This window comes from Haliaeetus albicilla, chromosome 26 (assembly GCF_947461875.1).
Source record: "Haliaeetus albicilla chromosome 26, bHalAlb1.1, whole genome shotgun sequence".
Taxonomy (NCBI): domain Eukaryota; kingdom Metazoa; phylum Chordata; class Aves; order Accipitriformes; family Accipitridae; genus Haliaeetus; species Haliaeetus albicilla.
In genome coordinates, this window is record NC_091508.1 from 397845 (window position 1) to 424849 (window position 27005).

Consider the following 27005-nt stretch of genomic DNA (forward strand, 5'->3'; position numbering starts at 1 on the left):
TTTATTTACAGGCTGATTCAGAAGTAGCGCAGGCAGGGAAGGCAGTTGCATTATACTTTGAAGATAAACTTACAGAGATCTACCCAGACAGGACCTTCCAGCCTTTGCCTGAATTTGAGCAGGAAGAGGATGATGGTGAAATAACTGAGGACTCCGATGAAGATTTTATACAGCCACGTAGGAAACGCCTAAAATCAGATGAGAGACCAGTGCATATAAAGTAATCTAATGATACGGACCTAAAATTTATTGTAAAAACTGTTATTTAAGTGTTCCTGGAATATTATCATGCCTACAGTGGCCATCTTGAAGAAGCTGATAGCTTTTTAAACAGTATTAGATTACAAAAAATACTTGTACAGAAAAACATTCTCATCAAAAGGGGAAAAAAACTGTATTGTAAATTTTTGGTGGTTTTTTTGTTTGGTTTTTTTTTCCCTTGATTATTTGCTATATTCTTTCTTTTCCTGATGGAGGGGACAGACTCATCCCGGTCTCACAGATAGAGGTGGATGAATGTTGAAGAGAAGCAGATTTGATAAGAGATGTTCCATGTACAGATAAGACTGCTTAGTAAAATGTTCTGCAGGACTGGACCAATACAGTTACTGTATCTTGCCTTCATGCTGGACTGCAGTGTAAACTGTAAGCAATGTTCCTGAAATCCCCTCTTTGTGTGAACTTAAGTGCGTGTTGGTCATTGCTTTTATAATTTCATTTAAGCAGTATTGTGAATAACTGATCTTCTGTGTTGATCCAATTATCTAAATTTTACTTTCTTTACTACGTTTTATGTATAGCAAAAGGAAAAAAAATCATTAAACTGTTCTGAATTGGCAAGTGCAGGAGTGTGAGTTCTTGACAGACGAAAGACTAAACTGGTGGCAACAATCTCTTTTCAGTAGGACTAGGTATATTTATTACAAAGCCTGTACACAGAACATTTTAATGGCGTTCATGGCAGAAGTCTTAGCATTGTCTCATCTGTCCCTGATCCCCCGAATGAGGCAGAATGTTATCTCCAGTATTCATTGTCTTAATTTTCTGTACTTAAAATATAGACTGAAGAGGTAATAACTGGTTGGGGTGTTTTTTCCAGTCTTCCTAAATATCAGTTTCTAATAGACCACTTGGCAAACAATAACCTATTAACTACCAAATGTGTAAAATTTCCTGTATTCACTTTGTCTTATTTGTAAATAGTGAATTGAGATTTCTTGCAGATCAGCAACATTTGCTGAACTGTTTTTAAGCTAATATGTATTCTTATTAATTGTTCCTATCAAGAAAAGATTTGTAATATATGCTATTTCTAACATTGCATTCATTTTGAGGTTCTGTCTTATTTTTATTATCGAGTACTACTCAGAACTTTCTTCAGAAGCAGCTTATGAGCAAAATGTCTAGAAAGATTGGAATAAATCTGTTGAGATGGGGTTACTTGTCCATTGAACAAAGCACTTGCACAGACCAGGATTTGGCTTTGAGTGGTTTCTGGTCAAATACTGAAAACAGAACCATCTCCCTGTTTCCCTAAACCCTGTGGCAGGCATCTCTGCAGTGCCTTCCCATTGCATACTGCCTTCATTCCAGCATTTCTGGTTAGAAATGAGGTCCTCACAAAGTAATTATAGTTTGAACAGTTGTTTCCTTTACTGACAGAAATCAATACTAGAAATAATAAATGTAATTGCTGGCCTTCATATAGATTTGTTAAAGATGAAGAAATCACATAATTGGATGAGGTCAAGTTGACAGACTATAAATTTGCCATAAGATTTTGTGTGAATACAGCAATTCTGTGGTAAATCACTGGGGTTTTGGTATACTCAGCATGAGCAATTCCTGTGACATTGTATACACTTTACCATAATGGTAAAGATAAGTATTTTAGCACAATGTATTAAATTGAGATAAGCTCTCAGCAATTTTTATGCAAATCACTTAAGATTTGATTTCTTTTTATAAGAACAAAGTATATGTACATTGTGACTATACCTCTTAAAATAAATGAGGGGACTGAAGGTATTTGTAACTTCAAGCTCACTTCTTTAGATTACGCAAATGTTACACTTAAACCAGTTTTTTTTTCAGTTCTCAGATATTAACATACTACCAGTTTAAATTTATTTTTTACCAGTTTGTATGTGAAAGGAAAAGTAATTCTACTTAAACATATTAAATTGACAAATAGCAAAAACTTTGCCCGTAGAAAGGATGATGCGTGTGAATAGGACACTAATAGTAACAAGGGATCATTTAATGGCTTGCTGTATTGCCTATTTATGCATTTCTAGTTTCTCAGCTTCATTTTGCAAAGAAATATTATTAAAATTATCATGCAAATAAGATTTTGTGAATTCTCTTCAATTGGGGTTACTATTTTTATGGCGCTTAAGCACTCTAGCTTCTGTACCTTCAGGCCCCAACTTTTTAACTGTTCGCCCTGTAAGGTACCAGTCATGGATTCAAGTACCACAGACACTCACTGCCTGAACTGGAGCATAGGACAAGCTTGATGGCATCCTAGACTGGGTCACAGAGTGGGGGAAGGACCACACTACAAAGCTGCGGTTCAGGGGTGGCACATGCTCCCTGGCTGCTGCAAGAGCAGTACCATCTGTTTTCCACCCAGACCCCAGAGCAGAGATCTAAATGTTTGGAGATAGGCTAGCGACAGCCTGTATTCCACTAGTTCACCTGCAAACCACAAATGATGCTAAGCTTTGACCTTGATGAGGGTTCAGCCTCTACTCTTGCACATAACCCACTGAACTAAAATTGGTCCTTCTGTTCAACTCATCAGTGCTCAGTAGTATTATGTGGAATTTTGACTTGTGTGCAAGAAATCGTAACCATTTCTTTTTTTTATATAAAAGAAACAAAACAACATTCTCTTCCCCCACCCACCCTGGCCTGCCCTTCATTTTGGAACTCCCAATACAACAATTCAATGATAGTTTTGAAATTAGCTAAGTTCTATTCAAAAATATTTGAAAGGATAGATAAGCTCAGCTAATACATTTCCTGATCCTATAGTCTGTAAATGTTCATCATGGAACTGGTAAGGGTTTCTTCAGTCAAAACGTTTTTGGTGCCACACTGTAACTTGTTCAAGAGCAAATGAATGGGGTTTGTATCAACAGGCTGCTGTGTTACTCTGAGCATCTTCTCTATGCCAGATGATGTGTGTGCAATATGTGCAAGTGACAGTGTGTTTTACCCTGGGAATTAGAGCATAGCTTACATCAATAGAACTTCTAGCAGATAAAAGATGTGGTGGGTGCACTTTGCATGCCAGCTCTTTTGTCTGCGTGATAGCAGTATTCCAACATGATAGCGAGAAGATAGTCTGGCACTTGATGTAACTATATGCTCTCATTTAAGACACTTGTAAAAAAGACCATTCATGTCTTGATTTTTGTTGTGAATGACCCTGAAGTTTAAGTTAATCCAAAGAAGTAAAAGGCAACTTGCTTTTGAAATAAGAGTGAAGAGTGTACAGTATGCTACTTGTGGACTTCTCAATTACCTCAGCAGGTATCCTGCCATGTAATTACTAGTGATTAGTGATAACGTAACCAGCTGAATAGGTTCAGGTCTTTTATTTAACTGTACCCTGGAATTAAGTTGCCTATAGCATAATAAGGCAGAGTTACTATCCAAAAAAGGATGTTCCCCAAACTTTTGAAAATAGAAGTGCTCTGTTAAATGTAGAGAGGTTGGGTTTTTTGTGTGGAATGTCACCATTGCTACTACTTGTGACATTTGACTGTGTTGGCACACTTAATACTGGATCATTGAAATGTTTTATAAACATTTCTGCAAGCCACTGGAACAGAAGTCCTTAAAATTAGCCCAAATTTATCATTCTGGTTTATAACCTAGTTTATTGGCTGACCTCTAAAAATTTAGGTAATGGCAACAGTATTTTAAAGCTATATGTATGATGTACTGGAAGCTGGCTTTTTCTTGTTTTTCTTACTCTCTTCCTTGGAAAAAGCAATAAAACTGCTTTGTCTGTTGCCTATTAGCATGACAGGAATCCTTTCCTTTGGATAGTGATTTTATAGGAAAGTTTGTATGCATATCACCAAGTCTAGCTTTTAAAAACAAAGTGTGCAGGAGTTATTGACAATATAGTGTGGCATTTTATTTAAAAAATTGGGGAAAGTTACATATTTTTTTAAAAAGTAGGTGTTTGAGTAAATAATGGAGGTACTTTTTTAAAAAAAATTTATATGCCACAGTTTACATAGACATATTTCAGATTGAACATATTCATTGTATCTTCAGATATGGCGATTTCTTTTATTTTCTCAAAGTGCTGTACAGTAATTCTTCCATCTAGTTCCTGTGTTTGCTTATGAGAATCCTACTTTATATGCTTTCTAATGTATCTGAATTGAATTAGTTTTCAAAATTGCAGTTAATTTGGGTATCTTTGTTATAAGTGAACTATTAAACATATGAAATGCAGTTTTGGCCTTTTCTATTGAGTGATCTTACAGCTCAAGGCTGCTTTCTTTAGAATTTATTGAATTTCTACAAGGAGAGGTACTAAAATATTTTATAAGTTCAACTTGCAGCATTCACTAGAGTGAGCTACGTTTAAGAAAAAGAAGTGCATGTCTGCTAATGGCCTGCAAGTGGGGGTATTTCTTAGGTTCAGAACACCATGAAACATGTATATAAGCCTATAAAGATTTGTGCAGTTGAAAGCCTGTTTTACATGTAAATGTACTCATGGAAGGGTTAAATTCATGGCATTCTTTGATTCGTCGATTATTTCTTGCTTCCAGTAACTGAACTGGTTCTTTTTTGCACATAGGAAACTTTGTTCATCTTTTAATATGATTCTTCAAAAAAGTGCTGTTTCTGTGGTATTGTATTATCTGAATAATCATATTTAACTTTTTTTCAACGAAGTTACTGTTTCTAATTGTTCTGTTCCTGTGTTTTTTGCTGGTGTGTAATAAAAAAAAAAAGAAGAGTTTTTCTTTACATGGTTATTTAATACGTTAGCTGCCTGTAAATATTTCTTGTTAAGTGCTCTGGAATGTGCTGTAGAAGTTGTATTAGATCAGTTTAAAGCATTGTTTGAAAACCATTTTGTTTTGGTTATTTCTATTAAATTAGAAAAATGACTCTTTCAATTTGAGTTTCTTTTTTGCACATCTGCGTTAGGTCATTAGATACTAGCTCATGTCTGGCAAAAGACTTTTCTGATACTTGCAGTGTGGAAGTACCTTGATGAAATTGTAGCTGCAGCAGTTGAAGTATGACCACCTGAGGCTGCATGCTCTGCAGCGATCAGTAGTTCCAAGACAGAAAATACAGAAGCCTAAACTCGATTCAAAGTTTGTGTTGGGGATGCTGTGATTTTGCCACTCTGCACTTACTTTTCCATGAAATGTTTTGTCACATTTATCTACACCTAGTACATGAAATACAAGTATTTTAAGGTTTTCTCTAGGGTTTTTTGTGCTGCTGTCACCCTGAAGTTTGGTGCAGCCTTGGAGGAGACAGTTCGGAGGTGTACCGTTCATGCGTGTACAGTTCCTGGAGCTGGGATGCTTTCCAAAGGCCCAACAGACCTGGCGACAGTCTATAGGGAGATGGCTCTGCAGCGTTGTTCCCTGTGCCCCCCTGCCTCCCAGTAAGCACTGGAATGCTGAAAAGGGAGCTAAACTTGATTGCTCTGTAACTTGTTAACATTACACCCATAGCTGTATGATGCTCCTTATCTGCCATCTGTCTGTCATACTCTGCTCTGCATGGTGGTTAGTGTATTTTACCTGTTGGAAGTGAGTCTGCAGTAAATGCATAGCTAGGGTCAGTGTGTTCCTTTGCTTAATAAATGTGTATTTTGGTATATTGGGGACTAGATCCATGCAGTAGTATGACATGTGATTCAAAATACAGGGGAATAATGCCAGTGGAAGCAATCTGGTCAGCTGGCCAGCCCACCTCTCATGGATTTGATAGTGCTGTGATCAAGGAAGTAAGGTTGGTAGTCTTTGTAAGGGAAGAGGAAGAGGTTGCTCCTGCATCATCAGTACTTTTTGCATGTAGTGAAAAAGCCACACATGCAATGCTGTTGTGTTCATTCACCTTTTAACTGCTGTTCAGTGTGTATGCCTTGAGCTGCTCCCTGCTACTGATAAATCCATTTTTTTGTGCTGATGTTGCTAATGGAGCGGTCTCGTGACTTACCATATCAGAACTAAAGGCAGAACTGAGCTTACATATCTTGGGATACGGCCCAGTTCGACTACAGCTATACAATTTGAAGTAGGAACTAGTCTGGTTTGTTCTAACAGGAGTCAGATTAAATGGTTGGTCATTCCAGGCATCAGTATCAATTGTACTGTAGCTGACTAGGCAGACCTGCAAAAAGAAAGTAAAGGGAGCATGCACATAAGCTAAAATTACCTCTGAACAATTCTGCAAGCAATGAGAGAGAGGTCTAGTAACCTGGAATGCCAACCATCTTGAAGGTATGTTTGTAGTTTTCATAACCTTTGCAGCTGGTGAAGGCTGTGATCTAAACATGTCTGTTACATATCAGAGAACTAACTTCATGCTGAAGCTCATAAAGAAGTTGAATTTTTCTCTTACTGTTTATTCTTTAAGTGCTTGTGGTGCTTAGTATCACAGAAGCTCCACAATAAGAGAGCTGTCTTCTAGGAAAAGGTTTAGGTAACTTCACTAAAGTACACATTTATTCTTGCTAAAACTGAGAACACCTGCATTTACAATGAGCTCTTGAATGTGCTTGCTTGCCTTTTGCAATCTGCAGCAAAGGAACAGATGGTTTGAACCTAAACCATTGCACTTCAGATGGATTTTGCTGCTAGACCAAATACCGCCTGTGTGAGGTGATGCTTGCTCTGCATGTGCTTGACACAAATGGATGGCCGGATGCCCTGCTGACCCTTCTGACTCCTCTAGAGCTGGAGTTTGGTGCTCTGCTGGCAGAGGAACAATGAGTAGTTCTCTGGGTGGATGTTTCATTTCTCTTTGCCAGGCACTGCAGCGCTGCCTCGCTGTGTCCAGAGCAATCTCAGCCTTGCCAGTCCATCTGCTCCAGATTCTGACAGCCCATCTGCTCTGTCTCTTTCTGTGGCATTAGTGTGGGCTGCCTTTGTGGCTGGGCTGTGATCTGTCATTTTCAGCACCTCCGTTTGACTTCACTCAATCCCCTGGATTCCCTCAGTAGGCTTGAGTAAAAGGAACTAGGCCTTAAGCCTTATGGTTTCTAAGACTATTCATGTTAGACATATAACTAATGATTAGAAATTGTTTTAGATATGATTAATAGAATGCAGGTGCTTATAAAACAATATGTATAAGCTGCTTATTTGTCCTATGTGTCTGCCCCTCCATGGCTGGCTTGAAACCCAGTCAAGCTGAATCAACAGAAGAAGGATCATACATCTTAGACCTAAGACATGGGAGTAAGTGATTAACTTTAGAGCAAGATAAATTAATAGAATAGCCTGAGTGATTTTCAGAAATTCAAAGGTAATCTTTGATGCTTAAGAAGATAAGTGATCGTGGTGACCCAGGACTTTCTATCTACGACCACTAACTTCAGAAGAACCGGGACATGAGAATTGATGAGATATATTGATGAATTATAACAACATGGGAACAGAGATCGACTGGAAAATTACAAAGACTTTGGACTGGGACAATGGGTGGTAAAAAGGTATATAAGATTGGGAAATTTTTGGAAGGTTGCCATTCTCTGCGGTGGTGGCCCAACTCTGAGTTGTTAATAAAGCAAACCTAGAGAAACCCACGTTTGAAAATTCTTTAACAGCTTGCTTGTTTTTTTTTCCTCTTTGTGTCCTAGCTAAACTTCTTCTGGCTTGCTCCAATGACACTGAGCTGTTCACCACATCACAAAGAAGTGCTGCAATTCAGTTGCCAATTTTTTATTTCCCCCTCCAGGGGGCCATATCTTAATCTCCTCTTTCCATCCTGAAATTCTACCAAGAGTTAGAAACTATGCCACTAAACTGTTCTACCACTTGCTGCCATTGTAGAATTCACATCTGTATCTCTGTAGACAAGTATGTGATTTTGGAATTACTGCCATCTTTCTCTGAGGGTTGAGATTATAAGCCTGGATCTTCAGAGCACTGGCCTTCTCTTCCCTTATTGTTAATCCGCTTCACTGTGTGAGCTCTTTCGATCGCTTCAGTGCCTGAATATGCATACAGGGGCTGAACTGCATCTCGTACCGTTCTTGTGTCCTTTGCTCTGTGTTAGTGGAGCAAAGCATGCAGAACTAAGCACTTTACACTTAGAATTGCTCTTTGCAAAATCACCTTCCAATGCATTCCATGAGCTACCATTGCAGCTAAGTGCTTGGTGATCTTCACGTGATTTAATGCTTAGGAACTAGGATAATGTTAGCTAAATTAGTGGGGATTAAACCCACGGATATAAGTTCCTGCTCCTTTCATTAACACATCAGAGTGATGAGCATGCTTAGCATATAACTTTTATTAGCAGATGATACAAGACTCACAAAAGCATGGTGCTGGGTCCTATCAGCTAAGGTTGATGGATGCCTGGTGAAGACTCCTCACCAAGGAACAAGCAAGGGTACATTATGGTGTGCAGTGGTGTACTTGGGAGTCAGTGGTGTATCTGTTGCTTCATCCTGACAGTGAAGTTCTTCATCTACTGACAGCCCTTTTTGCCTCATGTGTGGCTTCAACAAAACCCATAGTAATGCTCACAGGAAGAGCTTGCTGCTGTCATATGCAGCTCAGCCCCTGCACTCCCCCTGGGTGAACCAGATCCACCTGCGCTGCCAAAGGCCAGCCAGTTAAAGAGAGTACTGGGGCTTGTTTGGATGCAGTCATTTCCTTAAGTAAACCTGTAGAGCAACTGACTTGTTGGGAGTATCTTTATTTTTTTATCTCTCATGTCATATTAGAGATAAATACAAAAGCCTTTCATAGTGGAAGAGTTACTCAACAAACATTGTGTAGCTGGTGGGTGACAAGTGATCCTGTCTGTCAAGGCTCTGGCCACTATAAGTGTTTGGAAATCACGTCTTTTGAAGGTTTTGAATATGGGGCTGGAATATGCCATTAAGTTGTGCCAAAGCTGCGAATTTGACACTGGGATCTGCATGGCAGTGTGTACGTGTTTCATATCACTTTCCTATCAGGAAAGAGTTAGCTCTGAAAACCCCATTCACTTGAAATTGTGTCTGGAGACGTGTTCAGTACAGTTCTGCGGCTGTTACTGGGTGCAGCTACAGGGTCTGTGCCATGGATCTGAAGAGTGGTTTTGCAGTTGACTGCAGGACAAGCTGCAAAATGCCCAACTGAAGTCTGTTTCCCTCTTAGAGGTCATCTGTGTCTCCAGGCAATCCCAAATGTAAGTTGTTTACCTGCTCTATTGGCCCTAGCATATTTTCAAAGGAAGGAGATGTTGCAGCAACAAGTCCTTCTGACAGCATGCTGTAGGGACCATGCTCAGCGATGAATTCTGCTTTCAAAATGAAGACAGATGATCTGCCGATCTGAGGTTTAATCAGTCAACACAACAGGGAAGGTGCATGTAATTCAGAGAACTGCAGCAACTGTGTTAGGAAAAATGGAGCAGTCTGTGAATAACCAGCCTTCTGTAGTCAGACATACACCCTGCATGAAAGAGATCATGAACTGTAAGTTATGCATCATTCTGCTAAGAATTTATAAATTAACCTTTCATTCTTTAAAATCTCTTATATGGAATGTGTCACCAGATGGTGCTCTTAACACAGCTGTCTACATGCTGGTCTCCAAGTGAGCAAATAGTTTTGTCTTGGGAAGAAATTCTCAGGCAAGGCTGGCTTTGATTTCTGCAGGTGTGAGAGGTACCTGCTGAGGATCTGTCATTTGCTGGGAGCGAGGCATGGGTGGTGTGCTGAGATGTGCATGTGTTGCATTATATCCCAGGGTCAGTGTTCATGTTTAAATGGAATGTGGTAACCTAGGGACTTCAATCTCATTCATTTCTCTCTCCATCTTAGCCTTAATAGAGTGTTGTGCTTACTGCCTGGATGTGGGAGCAGAGAGCTGAAGGCGATGCTGTCACATTGCGTGCGGCAAGTTGGAAATGACTGCACTGGGCACAGCTGGCAGCAGCAGCAATCACCCTGCCTCCTGCTGTGGAGAAACTCTGTGGACCATGCCTGCTGGGGAGGAAGTGTGTAAGAACAGCCTCAGCTGGCGACCTGCCTCCTCGTTCTCTCCCCTTCATCTCTGTGACTGCAAGGCACTCGGGGGTCAGGGAAGCTTTCCACAAGCAGGAGCTACTATGACGGCAATCAGCTTTGTTCTCCTGTCTCTGGCAATTAATTTGAGCACTGTTAGTGCCAACCACAAAGAACAGTGGGCTTTTTGTTTGAATCAGGCATGTAGCATAGGCTCTGGGTGCTCTCTGCACTGCTGAAACCTGTCCAGGAAGGAGATGCTCCTCAGTCATTTTTTGTTGCTAAAAGTTGTGTCTCGGGTTCCTTTTCATGAGCAGAGCAAGTAACCAAGCTAGTAACCACTGGTGTCACCATAGGCTTACTGTGCACTCCTGAAAGAAACAAGGTCTGAGCATCACCTGTAGACAGGAGCCCTGTGCTCTGGCCCTGCATCTGATGCTGTCTCTTGGGGTTTGTGTGTTCTTGATGCTGACCAAACAGTTGAGACTAGGTGAGATCTGAGCCTGCCATCAATCCTAGCCCTGGATTTTTGTGCCGAATCAGGCCATGCAGCAGACGCTGGATATGTTCATCCTGCTTTGAGGTCTGGCACAGCTGTACTGGAACACTGAGTGGTAATAATGACCATGGTGTGGACTGGATTTTCAGTGTTTTCATCTCTTTTCCTGCTGCCCTGCACCTAACATAAAGGAAGGGCTATAACTACCGTGAATGAGTTAAGGAACAATATTTAATGCTGGAAAGACAGGCAGGGCAAAGTTGGTAATACTGAGGCATTTCAGTTATTCCTTCAGCAGGCAATTGGAAGAGCTGACTGGGGCTGTAGAAGAGCTGTGTGTGGTCTGTGTCTCCTGAGGAAGCTGCAGTGTGTTCCTGGGTTTACCACCCTTGTGCAATGCTCTCCTTCCCTCTGGAAAACATGATTAATCAGAATGCATTGTCAACATTCAGTACTCTGCTTTGTTATTTGGAAGTTTTCTTTCCCTAGCTCGGTGTCCACAGCTACAATATGATCTTTGTTAGCACTACAATTTCTCAGCTCCCTTTGACAGCTAGTGATCTGATACTCAGTGTGCTGCTGCCTCATGGGGTGACTGTGGACATCTCAAACCAATTTAATCTTCTGCCCAATTATAATCAATCTAATTCTCCTCCAGATATATACACACACACAGAGTATCCTTTTAGTGTCTGAGCAGAACATAAATGTGTCAGGCCATCTTATTTGCTGCTGGCTGTTGAAAACTAAATTCTGTAGAAAGTAATTCAACATTGCTATTGCTGGGCCTGGAGACTCTATCCTACTCTGTACTTCCAGGGAACCCTTTCTCTTTCTTGCCTTTACTGTATGATGAGCACAGTGACTGGCTTCACAGAGAAGGCTTTCTGGATGCATGTGTCTGAGACATGATTTATGGGGGCCACATTTGTAGGTGGTGTAAGTTGACAGAGCTTCATCAAAGTCAGTGGAAGACCTATACCCTCATTTACTTGATGACTTAGTTACTTCTTACTTTAAACTAAACAATGTTCTTTCTTGTTTGTTCCTGAGTTCTAGTAATAATGTGTAGAGATGACTTTTGCAGTGTGACCCTAGGCAGGAGGGCTCTGGCATGGCAGTTGTGAGGGTCTGGACAATGTCTGGGGCTGGGACCCCTGGCACCCTGGGAGCATGTACCACCCAGGGACAGGGTGGTGGAGGCTTTGGGGTGGTCAGCCTCTGCGTATCTGGGCTGGCCATGACTGCGGTTATTCCCTTTGACAGCACTCTGCTGTGATGATGGAAGGCACTTCACTGGCTGAGAGCAGTGGTGGGGAGGATGTTTGACTGTTATCTAAGCAGACCTACTAAGTAAACAACTTTTTGCCAGTGATAATGGCTCTGTGTCCTTGCCTCTTGTCATTTTAGAGCCTTGGAAAATAATGTTATCAGTAAGTAAATAGATTTAAAAAAAAACCCAAAAAACAACTCAGTGAAATCTTTTGGCCCTGAGATTTGTTGCTGGCAGGAGCAGCAAACGCCCTGCAATGAGGCAGACAGGATCCTTTCTCCCCAGCCATTTCCCCAGGGTAAGCCCTCGGGCACCAGTGCTGAGCTCTGAACCCTTGTGCCTGATGAGAGCAGCCTGTTGCTTTTCTTCTGTTGCATGGCCCTCCTGCTCTTTCCATGGGCAGCTGGCAAGGACACCCTTATTCCAAACTGCAAGACCTGATGCTCCTCTTTCTGGGGGATATGAAACTGTGGGAAAGTAGATGCAACAGAAACCAACAGCTTGGGAAAGTCCCATATGCTGCATGGCTAATAGAGGAAGCTGGTTATATTTCTCTGTGAGGATCCTCGGGAACTGAGATGATTGCCAACACATCTGTCATTTAGGATTAAGTCTTCTGTCCATTGTCACCTGTGGAAGGAGATTATTAAGTAGTGAAGTAATTGGCAAGGGTTTTCTTTTTTCCTTTTTCACTAATAGGAGTATTGCAAAGGCTGCTTTGGGCTCCCAGGAGAGATCCTTGCAGAGGATGCTCTGAGGGTAAGCTGTACATATAACAGAGATCTTCGATGCAGATCTGTATGTCTCTAGCCAGAAAAATATTGCTGGCTGTGGGTCTTGTCAAAGAGGTTTGGAATTGCTATCCAGGATGTGCTAGGACTGGCAGCAGGCAAGCTGCCTGGGGGAGTAGGAGAGACAAGGGGTAGTGAGATGCAATGGCCAAAGACCCAATGCTCGGATCGCTTCGGATGGGCTGGATACTGCAGAACACGGTGTGTGAAGAGCTGTCAGTGCCTGCGGGGCAATGCGGGGTGATGCGGGGCAATGCAGGGTGATGTGCGGTGATGCAGGGCAATGCGGGGTGATGCGAGGCGGCAGCGCTCTGGGAGCGGGGGCTGCACCTGTTGGGAAGGTGCCGTTGGAGACGAGACCAGTCGTGTCCTTTGGGATGTTGGATGGGAAGCATCAGCACGGGATGGGGGCAGGGCTGGGAGCAGATCCTGTAGTTTTGTGGGGCTCTCTGGAGGCTGATTGAGCAGGTTAATCAAAGAGCTCTCAAGTTTCTTTTCACATGTTAATTTTCTCCTGAAATAAAAACACTACAGCATTTTCTCTCAAAGGCACAATTGTGCACCATTGGTTTTGTTTTCTCTGTTATAGAAATATTGCTATTTTTCTTACTTGTATTTCCACTGGGAGGGATGAAAATTACTAGAATATGGCAAATACTTTGTAAGCACACTGGGAGAAAAAACCCCAACTTATAGCTCCTTATTTTCCATTACGGATATCGGCTTAGCTTGTTTCTTCCAGAAGGTTGAGATTAAATATATTTTGCTTTGCTTTTCTGTTTCCATGAAAACAATTGTGGTTTAAAGCCTGTGCTAATTCCAAGGAGGGTTGGGCTCACAACCTCCTGCACTCACTGCCAGGTGTTATTGCCTACAGTGCAGGAGAAAGGTGTTTGCAGATGGATGTGTTCAGTTTCTTACTGTGCTGTGCAGACACATGGGATTTTTTTCCAGATTCTTTTATCCAACTCTCTCAGTGTCTAGCTCTTTTTTTTCCTGATAGAAATTGTGCCGAGGCAAAGCCATATGCAATATGGTCCAGGGCTGTTTCAGATCTAAAGACTACCCACCTCATGGCTGCTAGAGCTGAGTGCATACATGGGCTTGAAAGTGTCACATGAACTGTCAGTGGAAATCACTGACCAAAGCCTGGTTCTGCTCTGGAAACAATGCCACAGGGAACACCTAGAGACTACTGCAATTAGGCTTAAAAGGGCCTCCTCCTGCTTTCCTGAATTACAGTGGCTGAGGAGTGTATGAGAGCAAAGGCTTCTCAGGAATCTTTAGCACTTTATTACTGAAGACAAATTTTAATCTGTCTTCTGGGTTCTGACACCAGCATTTTATTGGCCTTCGAGGAAAGTGCAGTCTTTTTAAAAAAAATTATGCAGTGATACTGCTAATAGTGTCCATGGCACAGAGGGTTGAAATGAGACCCTAAAAGCAGTGGTTTTTTTATCTGTTCTCAGAAAAAGAATGGGTTAGCATCTGTCATTAGCACTGGCCAGCAAAGGCCAGCTTAATTCTTCTCGTAGCTGTGTACCAGACAACAGCCACATTTTAGGTTTTTGCAACATTACAGAAACATGCTTTTGACCTGGGGGGGAGATAATGACTAACTAACTTTATAAATCAGGTTGAGGAACTGAAATGGGTCTAATCCCAGCCTAACACTCATTCCTTTGATGTAGTAGCATGTTCAGGTAACAGGATTTGCTGCCATAATCTTCCTGAAATTTAGATCCTAAATAACCCTAGCTTGTCAAACCGACACAGAGCTGACAGGCCTTTGTCGCAGTGTGTGTCACTGGGACTGTGCACACAAGGCTTGTGCCTTGCACAGCCGCCTTGGCTTGGAGGCAACCGAGATGTCAAGTCCTCGGGCAGGTACCCCAGCATGGGCCCTGGGCTCTCAGTTCATTAATTTTATTGAGATTGTGCCTTGTGTTCAGTGCAGATGCTTGGAGAATGGAAGGTCAGCATTCCCCAAGCTATTTAGGTAACGGCTTTTGGGCATGGCTGATAGCTTCAATACTCACAACCACATCTTGCTGATACAATCTCATCTGATGTCTCTCAGCCATCTGATGCTGCTGGAACAGAAATGGCTTTTTAGAGCTTCCAGCCCTGCTAAATCACGCCGTAACTGTTCACCTTGAGCACATGCAAAGATTCCAGGTCAATAAATATATATTCAGAAGTCCTATCACCAGAAAACAATTTTTTATGATAGTCCTGCCCCTAGAAAGCTTCTTGCCTGGATGCAGTCAGCTTCAAAGAAGTCTGTCTTTGGTGTTCATTTTTTTGTGCAATAAGCTGCACTGCCTCTTGGAATCAGTGCTCTTCAGGACACCAAGCAACATTTTCTTGCCATTAAACCAATGAAGCTAGCACTACACAGCAATACCTCACTGACACTTTAGGACAGGAGCTTGCAGCATATACTGCTGACCCCTTGCTGTGGTGGCCTTTTTGCTATGCAGGTTCATCATGTACTGTGCTGAGGAAGTGAATGAATTTTTTATCTTTAAATTTTGCATCTCAGAGTTTGCTTGCAGTGCAGTCCAGGGACTGTCACTTCAGGCTGCAAGTTCAGGATTATTCTTCCTTTCTTCTTTCTTGTGTTGCCAGGATATTCAAGGAGAGGTATGTCTAGAATTGAGTAACTGTTCCCAAGAAAGCTGATACAGGGAATGAGCAGCCACTATGCAGCCAGGAGAGACTAGGTATATACAAGGGGGGAGCCAGCATTTCCTTTATATTTCTAGTATTGCTTTGTGCAATAAGTGGAGCCTTGGCAAGTTTTATTGCTAAGCAGTATGAGGGACCAAATCCTGGAGACATTTCCGTTGGTGAATGTTTCTGCTGGAGATGAACAGAGGAGCAGTCTGTGCTTTTTTGTGCAAAAAAAGTGTAAATCTTTGCTCTTTGGGGAAAACACAGCTCTGCCTGACTACCCTCTCCACCACGGGAGGTGCTTCTTTTTTTTGCTGCACTCTTACCAGCAGAAATGTAAAGCTCTGTCTGCTCCATATGCTCCTGGGAGCAGAGGCAGGAGACTGCAGTTCTCTGGCAGCTCTGTACTGCACGCAGTCCGGTACAGATTTAATACTTAGCGCAGAGCTTGTTTAGATATTTTTTTCTAAAGTTAGTCTGAGCTCAATTCTTGCTACTAGTATTGGATTTACACTAATTCTTAAAGCTCTGGCTCCATTATGACAAACAGGGTCATCTCTTCTCTGTGCACAGAGATTGGGTGAGGATGTTGGTTTTGCTTGCTGCTTGCGTACTGTCAGCCACCACAGAAGATCTGCATATCAAAGTGGTGTGTGAAAGTGCACAGCAATACATGTTACGTTTATACAGAGATGGCACATTGATGTTGCCAAAGGATCAGATCAGCATCGTTTTTCCTGGCAAGAAACTCTGAATCATTTTTGAACTGTTTCCAATTATCATATTAACTGCGAGAGTAAACAATATCATACTTAGTTAGAACTGGCATAAATAAAGGCTGCTGCTCCCTCTCTAGACTTGATTATTATTTAAAAAAAAAAAAATCAGCTTCAACTAGATCCTAATCCAAATTAAATGAATAGCATGTTCTATCTCAGCTGGACAAATAAATTTGTGATTCTGCCTTAGTAGCACACATTCCCATAGGTGTGACCAGATACATTGAATAGAAAAAAAATTTGTACGTATAGTTAGCCATGTTTGGACTCTAGACATAAATAGCCTACAATTAGCTATGTGTTGAACATACTCTCATTAATCCAATTGCAGTGTGCTACAAAACTTTCTAGTTCCTCAAATGTTTGTGGTAATATTGTCTTTGGTGCTTGTCTTCTGCTTTACTGATGGGAAAATTATCATCCTTTCTCAATCTTCTCACTCTCAGATTATTATGAATTTTACCACTTTCAATCTTGGTTACTGAGCAGTATGTGCAGCCCTCCAACTGATGCAAGCTATAGCCAGTATTTTCATTCATTTTGTGGTCTTGTCTGAAGTGATTATTTCAAAGGTAACTCAAGAGCTGTGTTGTTGCATATAACACGTTTCTCTGTGTAATCCAAGTCCATTGAGCCATTTTTCCCTAACATTTATTCAAATCTAAGCCCTTCTGGTCTAGCTACAGATACAGCTTTTTCTATTTAACTGTTAGCTTTGCCTCTCTAAATGTAACATCAGGCAACTGGACAGGGAGAAGATAAATGCTACCATTTGAGAGGAAGGCATGCCATGCTTTCCTAAATGCCATGTGAATGCAGCTGCAGGGAAAAGCTTGCCAGACATGGGAAGTCCAAAATGCCAGGGTGGATGCGGACGAGGCAAAGCTGCTGAACCCCTTCAGAGATCATCAGCTCTGCCCGGGTCCCTGGGAGTGTGAGGGGGGCACTTGCCTCTGCTGTTCATACTGGAAGGTGGAAACACGACTTAGGGGAGCAATTTGGCCTCCAAGTACAAATTCAGTCTGAGGCAGGCTGCGAAAAGGATGCTCTGCAGCAGTCTAGAAGCCGTGCCTGTGCCCCTGTTCTGTGCTCGTGCCCCTCCACCCTTTGACTGCGGGGTTCCAGCATGGCTGGGGAGGGGGGCACAGCACAGACTGGAGGGTCATGGAAGCTGCAGTGCCTGGGGAGAGCGGTCTGGCTCCTCCGGAGCTTTTCCTGTGCGGCTCCATGTGGCAAAGTGGGAGTTTCCCAGCCAGAGATGAGAGGCAAAAATCCTGTATCTCAGTAGCCATACATATGTGTATATGGGAGAAGAGAAGTAGGCACCAGAGTCCTTGCTTGGGAAAAGCAGTGTTTGGATTTTCAGACATGGCAGCTGCTACCTGGCTGTTTTCCAGCCATCTATGTTGGACAATAAACAGTGCATATGACATAAATTCAAAGTTACAAGATGCAAAAAAAAGTCTGGTTTTCTGTTCTGAAGAAATATTTGTTGAGAGTATAGATGCTAATACCGGAGTCTCCTGTTATTGTTACCCAGCAAGCCTGGAATCCTCCGATATGTAAATGAAGGTGAATAATTGACCCAAGGTGACTTTAGATTTAAAACTAAAAAGTTCTTGGTATTACCTTTGAAATAAAATTAGCTTTTTTTCAAAATAACTTAATTTTATTATTGATTTCTGTGTTACAAGCTCTCAGTTGGACATTAACCTTTTCCTAAGGGTTTGGTTGGCGTGGGGTTTTTTTTGTCTGTTGAAATCTCTTTAAGTTAAATGCAAATTTCAAATGCAGTACTTGACTGATGTATTCCAGGAATGCCTCTCTTAGTGCCAGTTTTGGTAGCTCAGGCAAAAACTGTTGCTGTGCTAGGGAGAGGGATGGTATCATTAGCCAGGGGCTCACTTGCATCCCCTTGGGTCTTACTGTACTTTGGTTTTGGGAGTCTGGGCCACAGGTGCCCTGGAGGAGGAAATGAAAGGAGGAGCAGCAAAGAGGTGCTGCTCCCTCACCAGGTCCAGCTCAGCTCCTTTCTTGCCTGGCCGGGAGCACGACAGCACCCACTGCTGCAGTGGTGCTGGCAGGCATGGGCTGATTGCCAATAGCTCTTACGAAGCATCATCTGAGATGCCTGTGTGCGTGTCAAGGCTGGTCACATGTATAACTTACAGGTTTCAGTGATGCAGGGGGCAAAACTGCTCCATTTAGAAAAGTCTTGGGAGGCTGTGATGAGTGCTGATGTACTTATTCCTTGCTTCTTACTGTCATTAGCTCATATTTTGAAGCTGGCTGCCAAGCCTGGGACTCTGTTGCTTGTGAACTGTAGGTGGTCACTCAGCATAGGAGTTTATCACTAAATCCCAATGTACATGACCTCCGCTGAGCTCTCAGGACATGGTGTGTGCAAACCATAGCTACTTGATCCACTGCTTTGTCAAAGTAAATTGGGTGAAATCTTTTTGGGGGGGGAGTCACAGTGGCAAATGTAAACTTGATTGCTACTTGGGGATGCTTCAGCACTCTTTGCTAGAAACTATGTGATCCTGGTTTGGGATGGTCTGGTGCTCTGTATGCATTTCCCACACCTTTTATTAAGGTATAGATGGCTTCCAGGATATGTGGTGTTTCATGCGGCTACAGAAGCTATAAGGCTGGATTTGTAGTGCTCTAAAATTTAGCATGACTTACATCCTGCCTTGCAGAACAGTCTTCCCCAGCCCTGAGAAACCAAAGGCCCATGTTTGTTTTCTGCCCTACAGTGGCCTCCTGGACACTGCGCATACCTGAATTTTCCTAGAGGAGGGTAATTTTGTCCTGAAAGGCTGGGGGTTGTTTTGCTAATTTGTCTTTAATCACTTTTGCATATGCTAATCTGGTTCTGGAACTGCTGCCATAAGTGGTGCTTTCAAGCAGTGGGCAGCAGACTACTAATGGAGACAGATCAGATGTTTGGGACCCAGTCACCCTGAGGAGGACTTTAACAGGGAAGAAGCAGCACCAGCACAAGGTGATTGTATCTTAACCTATGTAGTGTCTTATCGTTTTTTTCTTTGTGTGCTGATTGATGTGTCATTAATCTGCCCAAGTGAGCAACATGCTCATTACAGTAAACAAGTTAGGCTTTGTCACAGGTGCAGAGTAAACATCATCTCTGATCTTTCCAGCCTCCCCATGGAGGTCTCAGAGCCCCAGCTATGGCTTTCTTTGCATGGGCTCTTGCAACCTGCTCTCAGGCAAATCCCTGTGCTGCATCGTGACTGCATCTGCAGGGTGGACTCAGCTCAATGCGTGTCACATTCCTCTTACATCTTCCCAATCACAGGTGGAAAAAATATTCTGCAGGACCTTCTGCAGTGGCACTAGGTTTCTTCACATACATGAGTGTACATATGCAAGTTTCTCCTCTGGAGCAGGAGGCAGAAGTAAACCAGATGTTCAGCTTTGGAAAACATCCTGGGCTGAACTGTTAAAGCAAAACCGTCATGAAGTCCTTCATACTTCAATACATGTAAGAGGCCGTAGCAGGGTAGGGCCTAGCCCCTGGTAGATGTTGTATGAACCCAAATCAGGGAGGGAAAGGCCCTTCTGTAAGGGCTGTACAGCCTAAGGAAAAATACTGTGCAATGAATAAGGAAAGACAAAGGCTGGGGGTGTCGGTGACAGGAATGATTGGTTCTAAAGACAGGTTTGGAGCATAACTTGAGTTTCAAGTTTCTTAAAAAGATAAATAGGTGGGTGGTTTTAGTGAGTTTATCATATAAATGTAATGCAAACTATACCCGAGCTTGAGCTCCTGGCGAATGACTGGTTTAGCTTCCAGCCTTGCAAAGTCCGGAATCTCTACTCAGTAAACATAGACCTCTGCAAGCCGTAGTGCTGCCAGCAAGCAGCTGGTGATGTTGGTGTTTGCTTGCATGTGGTAAACATTTTCAGGAATACTTCCTAATCTGCAGATATGCCTCAAACTGTTTGCAGCAGAAGGTTATACAGCACTGACCGGGAGGTGGTAGTGTCTAATTAAAAGTGCCTCTTTGTGACCAATTGTAGGATATTGCTGTGTTAAGGAAAGATTTCACTCGTGTTGTCATGGCAACAGAAGTTTTTGGAGGGAGAAGTGCTTAGTAGGTAAGTTGCTCTTGCCAGAGAGAGGTTTCTATGCTGGATAAAGCACAGTGGCAGAAGCCTGTGCTCAGCTAGCAAGGGTAAGGTGTCCAAAACACACTGGTCTGGGCAGGGAGGCAGGAAGGACTGGTGTGACCAAAAGGGTCCCGTCTGCAGCTGCACAGGGATGTTGGAGCAATGCCTTTAACCGTGTGGCTGGCACATGCACCTCAGCTGCTACACAGGCCCTTTGTGCTGGCAGTGAGTCACTAACCCAACAGTTGGAGAATTTACAGTACGTTTTATCCAGCCAGCCAGGGAGTGGGAGCTCAGGGCTGCCTGCTGAGTGGGGGCCGGCAGCCCCCCGCAGAGCTGCAGTGAGGTGGAAGGGCACCTTGCTTGTGCTGACCTGTGGGGAGGTGTGGGGCAGTGCTGGGGCGATGCCAGCTCCCTGATGCCCAGCCTCTGTCATCCCCAGGCTGGTCCAGGGCAGCAGAAGTGGGCAGGGACCAGGCGGGAGGAGGCAGCACTAGAGGCACCTGGGGTAGATCCCAGCCTGCAGACTGAGACACAGAGCTTCTGGGGGGTTTGCAGCCTTGCAGGAGCCTGCGTGGCTGGGCTGGAGGGTTGTTAGAGGACCTGTGCTCCAGGGGAGCCTAGTGCTGCAGTGGGTGCTCCTGTAACTCCTGGGACTCATGTGGTGTGACAGCTCAAAGTGCTTCAGCAAGTAATTAACAACAGGCAAAATAGACACAGTGGCATGGAGCTAAACATACTCTGTTGCGACATGGGGCTGAGGGACCCAGAGCTTTAGCCCTGCCTCTCCAGTATGCTCATTATATTTGTACTAGCTTCCCTGCTCCAGAAGCTGCAAGAAATCATTCTGCTGTACATAATTTTAATTGCCTGTTATACAATTGCTTCTTTTCCCATTCCTGTCAAAACTATTCTCTGTTCAAAAGTGTAGCTTTGTTACATGGCATGACCTGTCCGTTAGATTACAATAGGAATAAAAAAATACTGCAGAAAATAAAAAAAACCCAAAGAATCTAATTATGAAGTAGAATAGCATTCTCAATCTCTATTGCTATCTGCAGTCTGTTGTGTTAGGACCAGTACAAACAAATCGATAAAACCTGCTGCTTTTCTTATGTTGCCTTTGGCAGTTGTAAGTAGTTTGTGCAGTGTTCATGGGAGCACTCTTGTTTCTCTTGTCTGATGATGTGCCGCCCTCAGCCAGAAGATTTCAGCATTCACTTTTTTTCCAAAATTGCTCTGGGGCTGGGATTTGAAACTCTGCACCTGGACAATGGATAAGGGGCAGCAATGAAAGGGTTAAAAAGAATTATCTGGGCTGCAGCTTTAACAACGTCCTATGGAGGGCATGAAATTGAATTTGGTAGGAGGTTCTTTGTCTGGAACACGCCTTGGCAGTAAACAGAGATCTGAGCTCAGAGGCAATAAGGCATCAGGAGCACTGGCAGGACTGCAGCAAGCTGTGGTTTTGGGAGCCTGACTGGAGACTCCCTGGTCTGAATGCTGAGGAGGGTTTGTAGATCTGGAGCATTGCCTGGCACAGGGTGTCCCTTAGGGCGCTGCCATGCCAGAGGATGGAACTGGTGTGAATCTGTTTGTGTGATTAAAAATAAACAAACCCTCTTTTCCTAGTTTGACTTTCTTAGACAGCAGAGGGGGATAGCGGAGGATGCAGTGTGGGAGATGAGTGGTACCAAGGATGACGGCCGTTGTCAGAAGGCAGTCCGCATTGTCACCGAGCTGTGCCAGAAGAAAAGTCTGCCTAGCTTGGACCTGGACACTTGCAGGGAATTCCTCCTGCTGCCTTCCGACCAGAGCCTGATTATCTCCGAGCCAGGTACAGTACTCTGGTCCTGTCTGCTCGAGTAGTGCTTGTGATTGCCAACAGCCAGAGGAAGGCAGGAGGACTCTCGCAAGGGGAGGGAAATGTTCGCAAGCCCTGTGTCAGATTCGGGGGCATTTTTCTCGGCACACATCACTGTGTGGTTATTTTCCTTTACACGTTCCACTGTGAAGTTTTGGGTGCAAGTACTGCCTCACTTGTTGATGCAAAATGGGAATATCTGCACAGAGGGGACAGACGTGGTGTTACACACGGGTAAGGAGGTGGTTAATGAGATAAAGGTTCTGTGAAAGTTTCTTATTTTTTTAAAACCAGACTCCTGTCCTGTATAAAACAAAAAGCAGTAAAAAGCCTATTTAAGGAACTGAGATGACAGGAACTGATTGCTCTTATCCCAGTTTGAGAAAAGAAGGGTCTTGGATGGATTTTTCTTCAGTAGTAAGGGATCTTAATGTACTTTCATGTATTTGTTTTACTTTCCCTAAGAACTGCCTGAAGCTGTTCCTCATCAGCTCATAGAGAGACCTAGGGAGACACATTGGCATGTCAGAGATGAATCAAGAGCCAGCATACTGCTGTAAGAGCAAAGGGGCATTTCTTTATTGCAAAGTGGTTAACTTTCTGTACACTTCCGCTCACAGCTTCTTGTTCCAGAGAGGCTGTCTTCTGCTATAACTTCAGAAGACATTGGCAGGGGGAGCTTACTTTGCAGGCTCTCATGCTGAGGAGCTAAAATAAAAATTCCATGCTTTTTAGCATTATTGATAACATGCTGTAAGTTGTTGGTGTATTAGAACATTTGTGTAGAGTGCTTCTTTTAAGATAATGATCTACCAGCCAGCCTGATTTCACTGCATAAGTTTTCAGAAGCTTTTCTTCTCCTCTTCTGAGGGCACCTGTGCAGAGCCTGGGTGCAGCACAGTAGCCTGTCAATCCCTGTCCAAGGCTTTCTGGGTCATCTTGCTTCAGTTTTTCCTGCCCCTCTCTGCCACCATCTTGCACCAGGATGCGACTGGCACCCAGGGCACACTGGCAGCTCTCCAGTTTTGCTGAGCTTCTGCCATATGTTTGCTTGCAGTGGTGTTTCCACCACTGTTTTCCAGTATGTCCAGCCTAACACCTTCCTTTCACATGCCACTCTGCTTGTAACTTCATTGTCATCTTAAAATGACTTTGCTTTAGACCTGCTTGTTCTGAAGGTCTCTTACCACTGCTGGTACTGTCCTTATGCATTGCATCCAGTGCAGCTGTTTTCTTTATTGCAAACAACTTACTGCATTGCTTTGTAATTTCTTACCTTGGTACCAAAATTAACATTTTCCTGACACTGTGCAGTACAGGTTACTGCTTTTGTTCCATCTGCCCTGATATGACAGATTTGCATTTGTTTCTGCAGTCTGTTCAGGATCTCATTTTTCAGGTCGTGATCACACCATCATATGCCTTTAACATCTCAAGTGTTTGTCTGCTCTGATCTCTGGTTTAAGTGTCAGCCTCTACCCCAGTGCCCTGGGCAAGTCACGCTGGGCTGGCTGACTGCACTGAGTGCATTAACAGCCATTACCATTGTCTCTGCTCTGCACGACTGGGCCCATTTTTATGTCTAGACAGCACTGAGTACACCATTTGGGCCCAACGGGTACTAATATTTCTCAAATGCCTGGATGTAAAACTGCTCCAGCAAAGGAAATAAAACTGTTTGCATTGTGTTAACTAATGCAACAGTTACAGTGGTACGATACCTGTCCCATTAGTGTCTGGATGTTTATCTAATTATCTGCATTTCTGCTTTGTCTGTTTTACACGGAAGACTGATGTTAAGCAAATTTGCTATCAGCTACCTGGAGTCCTATGTTCAGATCCAGCAAGTCCTTCCTCATAAAGATATACAAATAAAAAGTGAGGTTGTGTGAACATGAGCAGTGAGACAAGGTGCCATACCGGTACCAACAGGAAAGTCAGAGGAGCCATGCAGCACGAGTTCTGGGTCCTGCTGAAGTGTGCTTGTGCTGGACAGCACAACCTCGGCAACCTGGATGCAAAGTTTGCTGGAGTAAAATTGGCCCTATTTGTCATCATGATGTGAAGTCAACAACTTCTCTGTCAGTTTGTAACCTCCTGGATAAATCTATTAGCTAATGGCTGAATCAGCTTGGCTTGTCAAGTGTCTTGATGAAGTTCGCATCGTTTGTGAGCAGGCAGACAAAAGCACTCTAATGCTGCCAAAGCTGGAGCCAGGGCTGCTTCTGCACAGCTCTGCTTGCCATTAGACTCTGAGAGGTAGTTTGGGTTTTTCTGATGTTTCATGTATTGATGGAGAGCAGTATCTTCCGGGGATGCTGTGGAGTTGCAAAGAAATTAGCCAGGTATCACTAGCCTTCTTGAACTGCATCTGACAGTGGAAAAAACCTGTGAATATAAAAATATTACTGAGTAGTTTATGTAAGTATGTCAGTATGGTTTTATGCAGTCATTATTTTTTTTTCAAACCATTTTGGACTGAATGTGGAAAGTGCTACTGTGTATAAAGTAGATGCTCCTGTGTTATGTAATAGCTGATTCTCCTACTTAAAGTCAATAAGAAAAATAGAGCTGCAGCGTTTCTCCAGTATGCCATACATTACTGTACACCCAACAAAGGAGCATTGCAGGCTGCTGCTGCTGGCTAGTAATCCCGCAGCTAAGTATGTCAGAAAAATAAGGTATTTGGATGAGGAAGGTTTTGGTATCGATGCATCAGTGGATATGCGAGGGTGAGTTTTGCCTGCAGTTTGGCCCGTGGCGGTGCCAGGAATAGAACTGATCTCTTGGCTGTGGGCCCTGAGATTGAGCAAGATGCAGCATCCTTTTGTTGTGCCTATCTAAAATCCTCCCCCATAGTTCTCTCCATCTGATAGCTCTCTTCCCTGCCAGTCCTCAGCTGTTGGGCAGTGATGCTGTGAGTGTGACTAGTACACAGGCATAAGCCGTAGAGAGTGGAAATGCCTGTGGTATAGGGACAACATTTACCACTGCAGTGATGTGCCTTAAATGAATGGAAACATCACTTCTCTGCCCTGGAGGTGCAGCGAGCGCTCTAGGATATAGCTGAGAGTTTTGTGGACAAGTCCTACTGAAGTGCCAAGTACTTGGCTGACGATGGAGGAGAGCCCACGCTGCCAGACTCCCACAGGACCGCTGTGCTGGGCACAGCAAGCCACCCCATGTCACCTGGTCCCTCTGCCCATGGGAGTGGAGCTGCTTGTTGGAGAGCGACTGGCTCCAGGGTCTTTGGGAAACGGTGCCAAATCTGCTCTCCAGGGCCCACTGTGAGCTCCTGTGGTGGAGCGAGCTCTCCCCTGACTGCCCCTGCCCAGGGATGCTCCCAGGGGTACGAAGCCCATGGTCCTTGCTGTGGGCAGCTTGGCTCCAGCCTGCCAGCATCCCTGGGTACCAGGCAATGCGTCATGCCCTGCACAGCTCTCGCCAGCATGAAGTGTGCTGTGCGCTTGCCTGCAGAGTCAAGTTGTCGCTCAGTTTGGACTGAATTGTCTTACTGACTCACTCCCAATGTTCGCCTGAACCAGGTCCCGCTCCTTGTGGGTGCACAGTGCCAGGTCTGACTGCAGACAGAGGCTGCCAGCCGGTCCTGGGAGGTCATGCCAAACAGGGGATGGGAGCTTGACTCCACAGAGAGATTTAAAAACAAAATGATCATTCTGAAATGAATGTGCAGAGCTGGTGGAGTGTGACTGGAGCCTGTGGCTTGTGATGCTTGCTGACTTTAAAGCACGGTGCATGGGTATGGGAGGGAATTTACACCAGGATCAGAGCACATCCAGGAGCAAACCCCTGGGTTTGATTTCTAGCTCCAGCACTACCGTGTTGCGACTTTCTTTAAATAACATAAGTTGGTTTTTTTGCCTCAATGTTTCCATTTGTAAAAAGTTCCACTGCCCTGTAAAGTAAGTACAGGATGCAATGGATGATGTGCAGAGGTGTTGCCGTTTTTACCCAGAAAGTCACTATAGGATTGCGTGCACAGCAGTCCCTGTTGATCTCGGCACAGCCTGTGTACCCTCCTCAAAACCTTCCTTATGCACTGATTCACCCTAGCAAAGTGCTCTAGTGGTTTCCTAGTGCAGGATATGAAAGCTGAAGTGAGAGGAAGAAAAAGGACAGCTGGGGAAAAATGCAAAACCAGAAGAGACTTTATGATAATTTCTGTTGCCTAGCACACTTTGTCAGCTGTCCTTCTGTGCTTTAATGCTGCAGTAATTCAGAGCACATTTAGTGTTTTGCCCTTTGTGTGAACTGTTCTTTTTAAACTTCATGATGCAGGCAGTACATCTTGTACAGCGCTGAACACCCTCCTGGCACTTCACAAATACTATTAAAATGTTAAACCCACAAGTGCAGAAGTGTTCTTGCTGTAGGCAGAAAAAGAGGTGAATTTTTGTGCAATAGAGGTTTTTTTCATTGCAGGAATGTTGATGTGGAAAGATCACCTTTATAGGGAGAAATTGCTTTTGGAGTATTTTTCTTGGAAAAAGTTATCCCTTGATAGGATAGTTTGACTAAGGGGAAAATTGATGACACACCCATTCACTGATACGGGATGCCTACAGCCACTACCTGTGAAATATGGGCAAGTCTTGAATTTACTTGCCAGCTGTAGTAACACACTTTTCTGAATCACCGTTCAAGTGTATTTTAAGTAAATATAACAGTAAACATGTTTAAAGCCACCCAGGCAAAGCTAATATTAACCACTGAAGCTTGTGTTTCCAGAGGCCAGGCATG

General features: G+C 43.5%; 2 protein-coding genes across 7 annotated transcripts in view; both read left to right on the forward strand.

The window, feature by feature from the left end:
• Positions 1-5156, forward strand: part of TRIM33 (tripartite motif containing 33) — a 41856-nt gene extending 36700 nt beyond the window's left edge. For all 3 annotated transcript variants that reach the window (XM_069771261.1, XM_069771259.1, XM_069771260.1), the window contains one exon: positions 12-5156. In XM_069771261.1, the coding sequence (XP_069627362.1) occupies positions 12-224 (213 nt within the window). In that variant the 3' untranslated portion in view covers positions 225-5156. The remainder of the gene's footprint in view (positions 1-11) is intronic.
• A 16495-nt stretch (positions 5157-21651) lies between these two features.
• The window catches only part of SYT6 (synaptotagmin 6), a 39907-nt gene continuing 34553 nt past the window's right edge, over positions 21652-27005 (forward strand). Inside the window, exons 1-2 of one of the 4 annotated variants that reach the window (XM_069770522.1) lie at positions 21652-21892; positions 22013-22217. In XM_069770522.1, the coding sequence (XP_069626623.1) occupies positions 21881-21892; positions 22013-22217 (217 nt within the window). In that variant the 5' untranslated portion in view covers positions 21652-21880. Of the gene's footprint in view, positions 22218-27005 lie in introns of all 4 variants that reach the window. The other 3 variants (XM_069770520.1, XM_069770519.1, XM_069770521.1) reach the window with 3 other exon arrangements.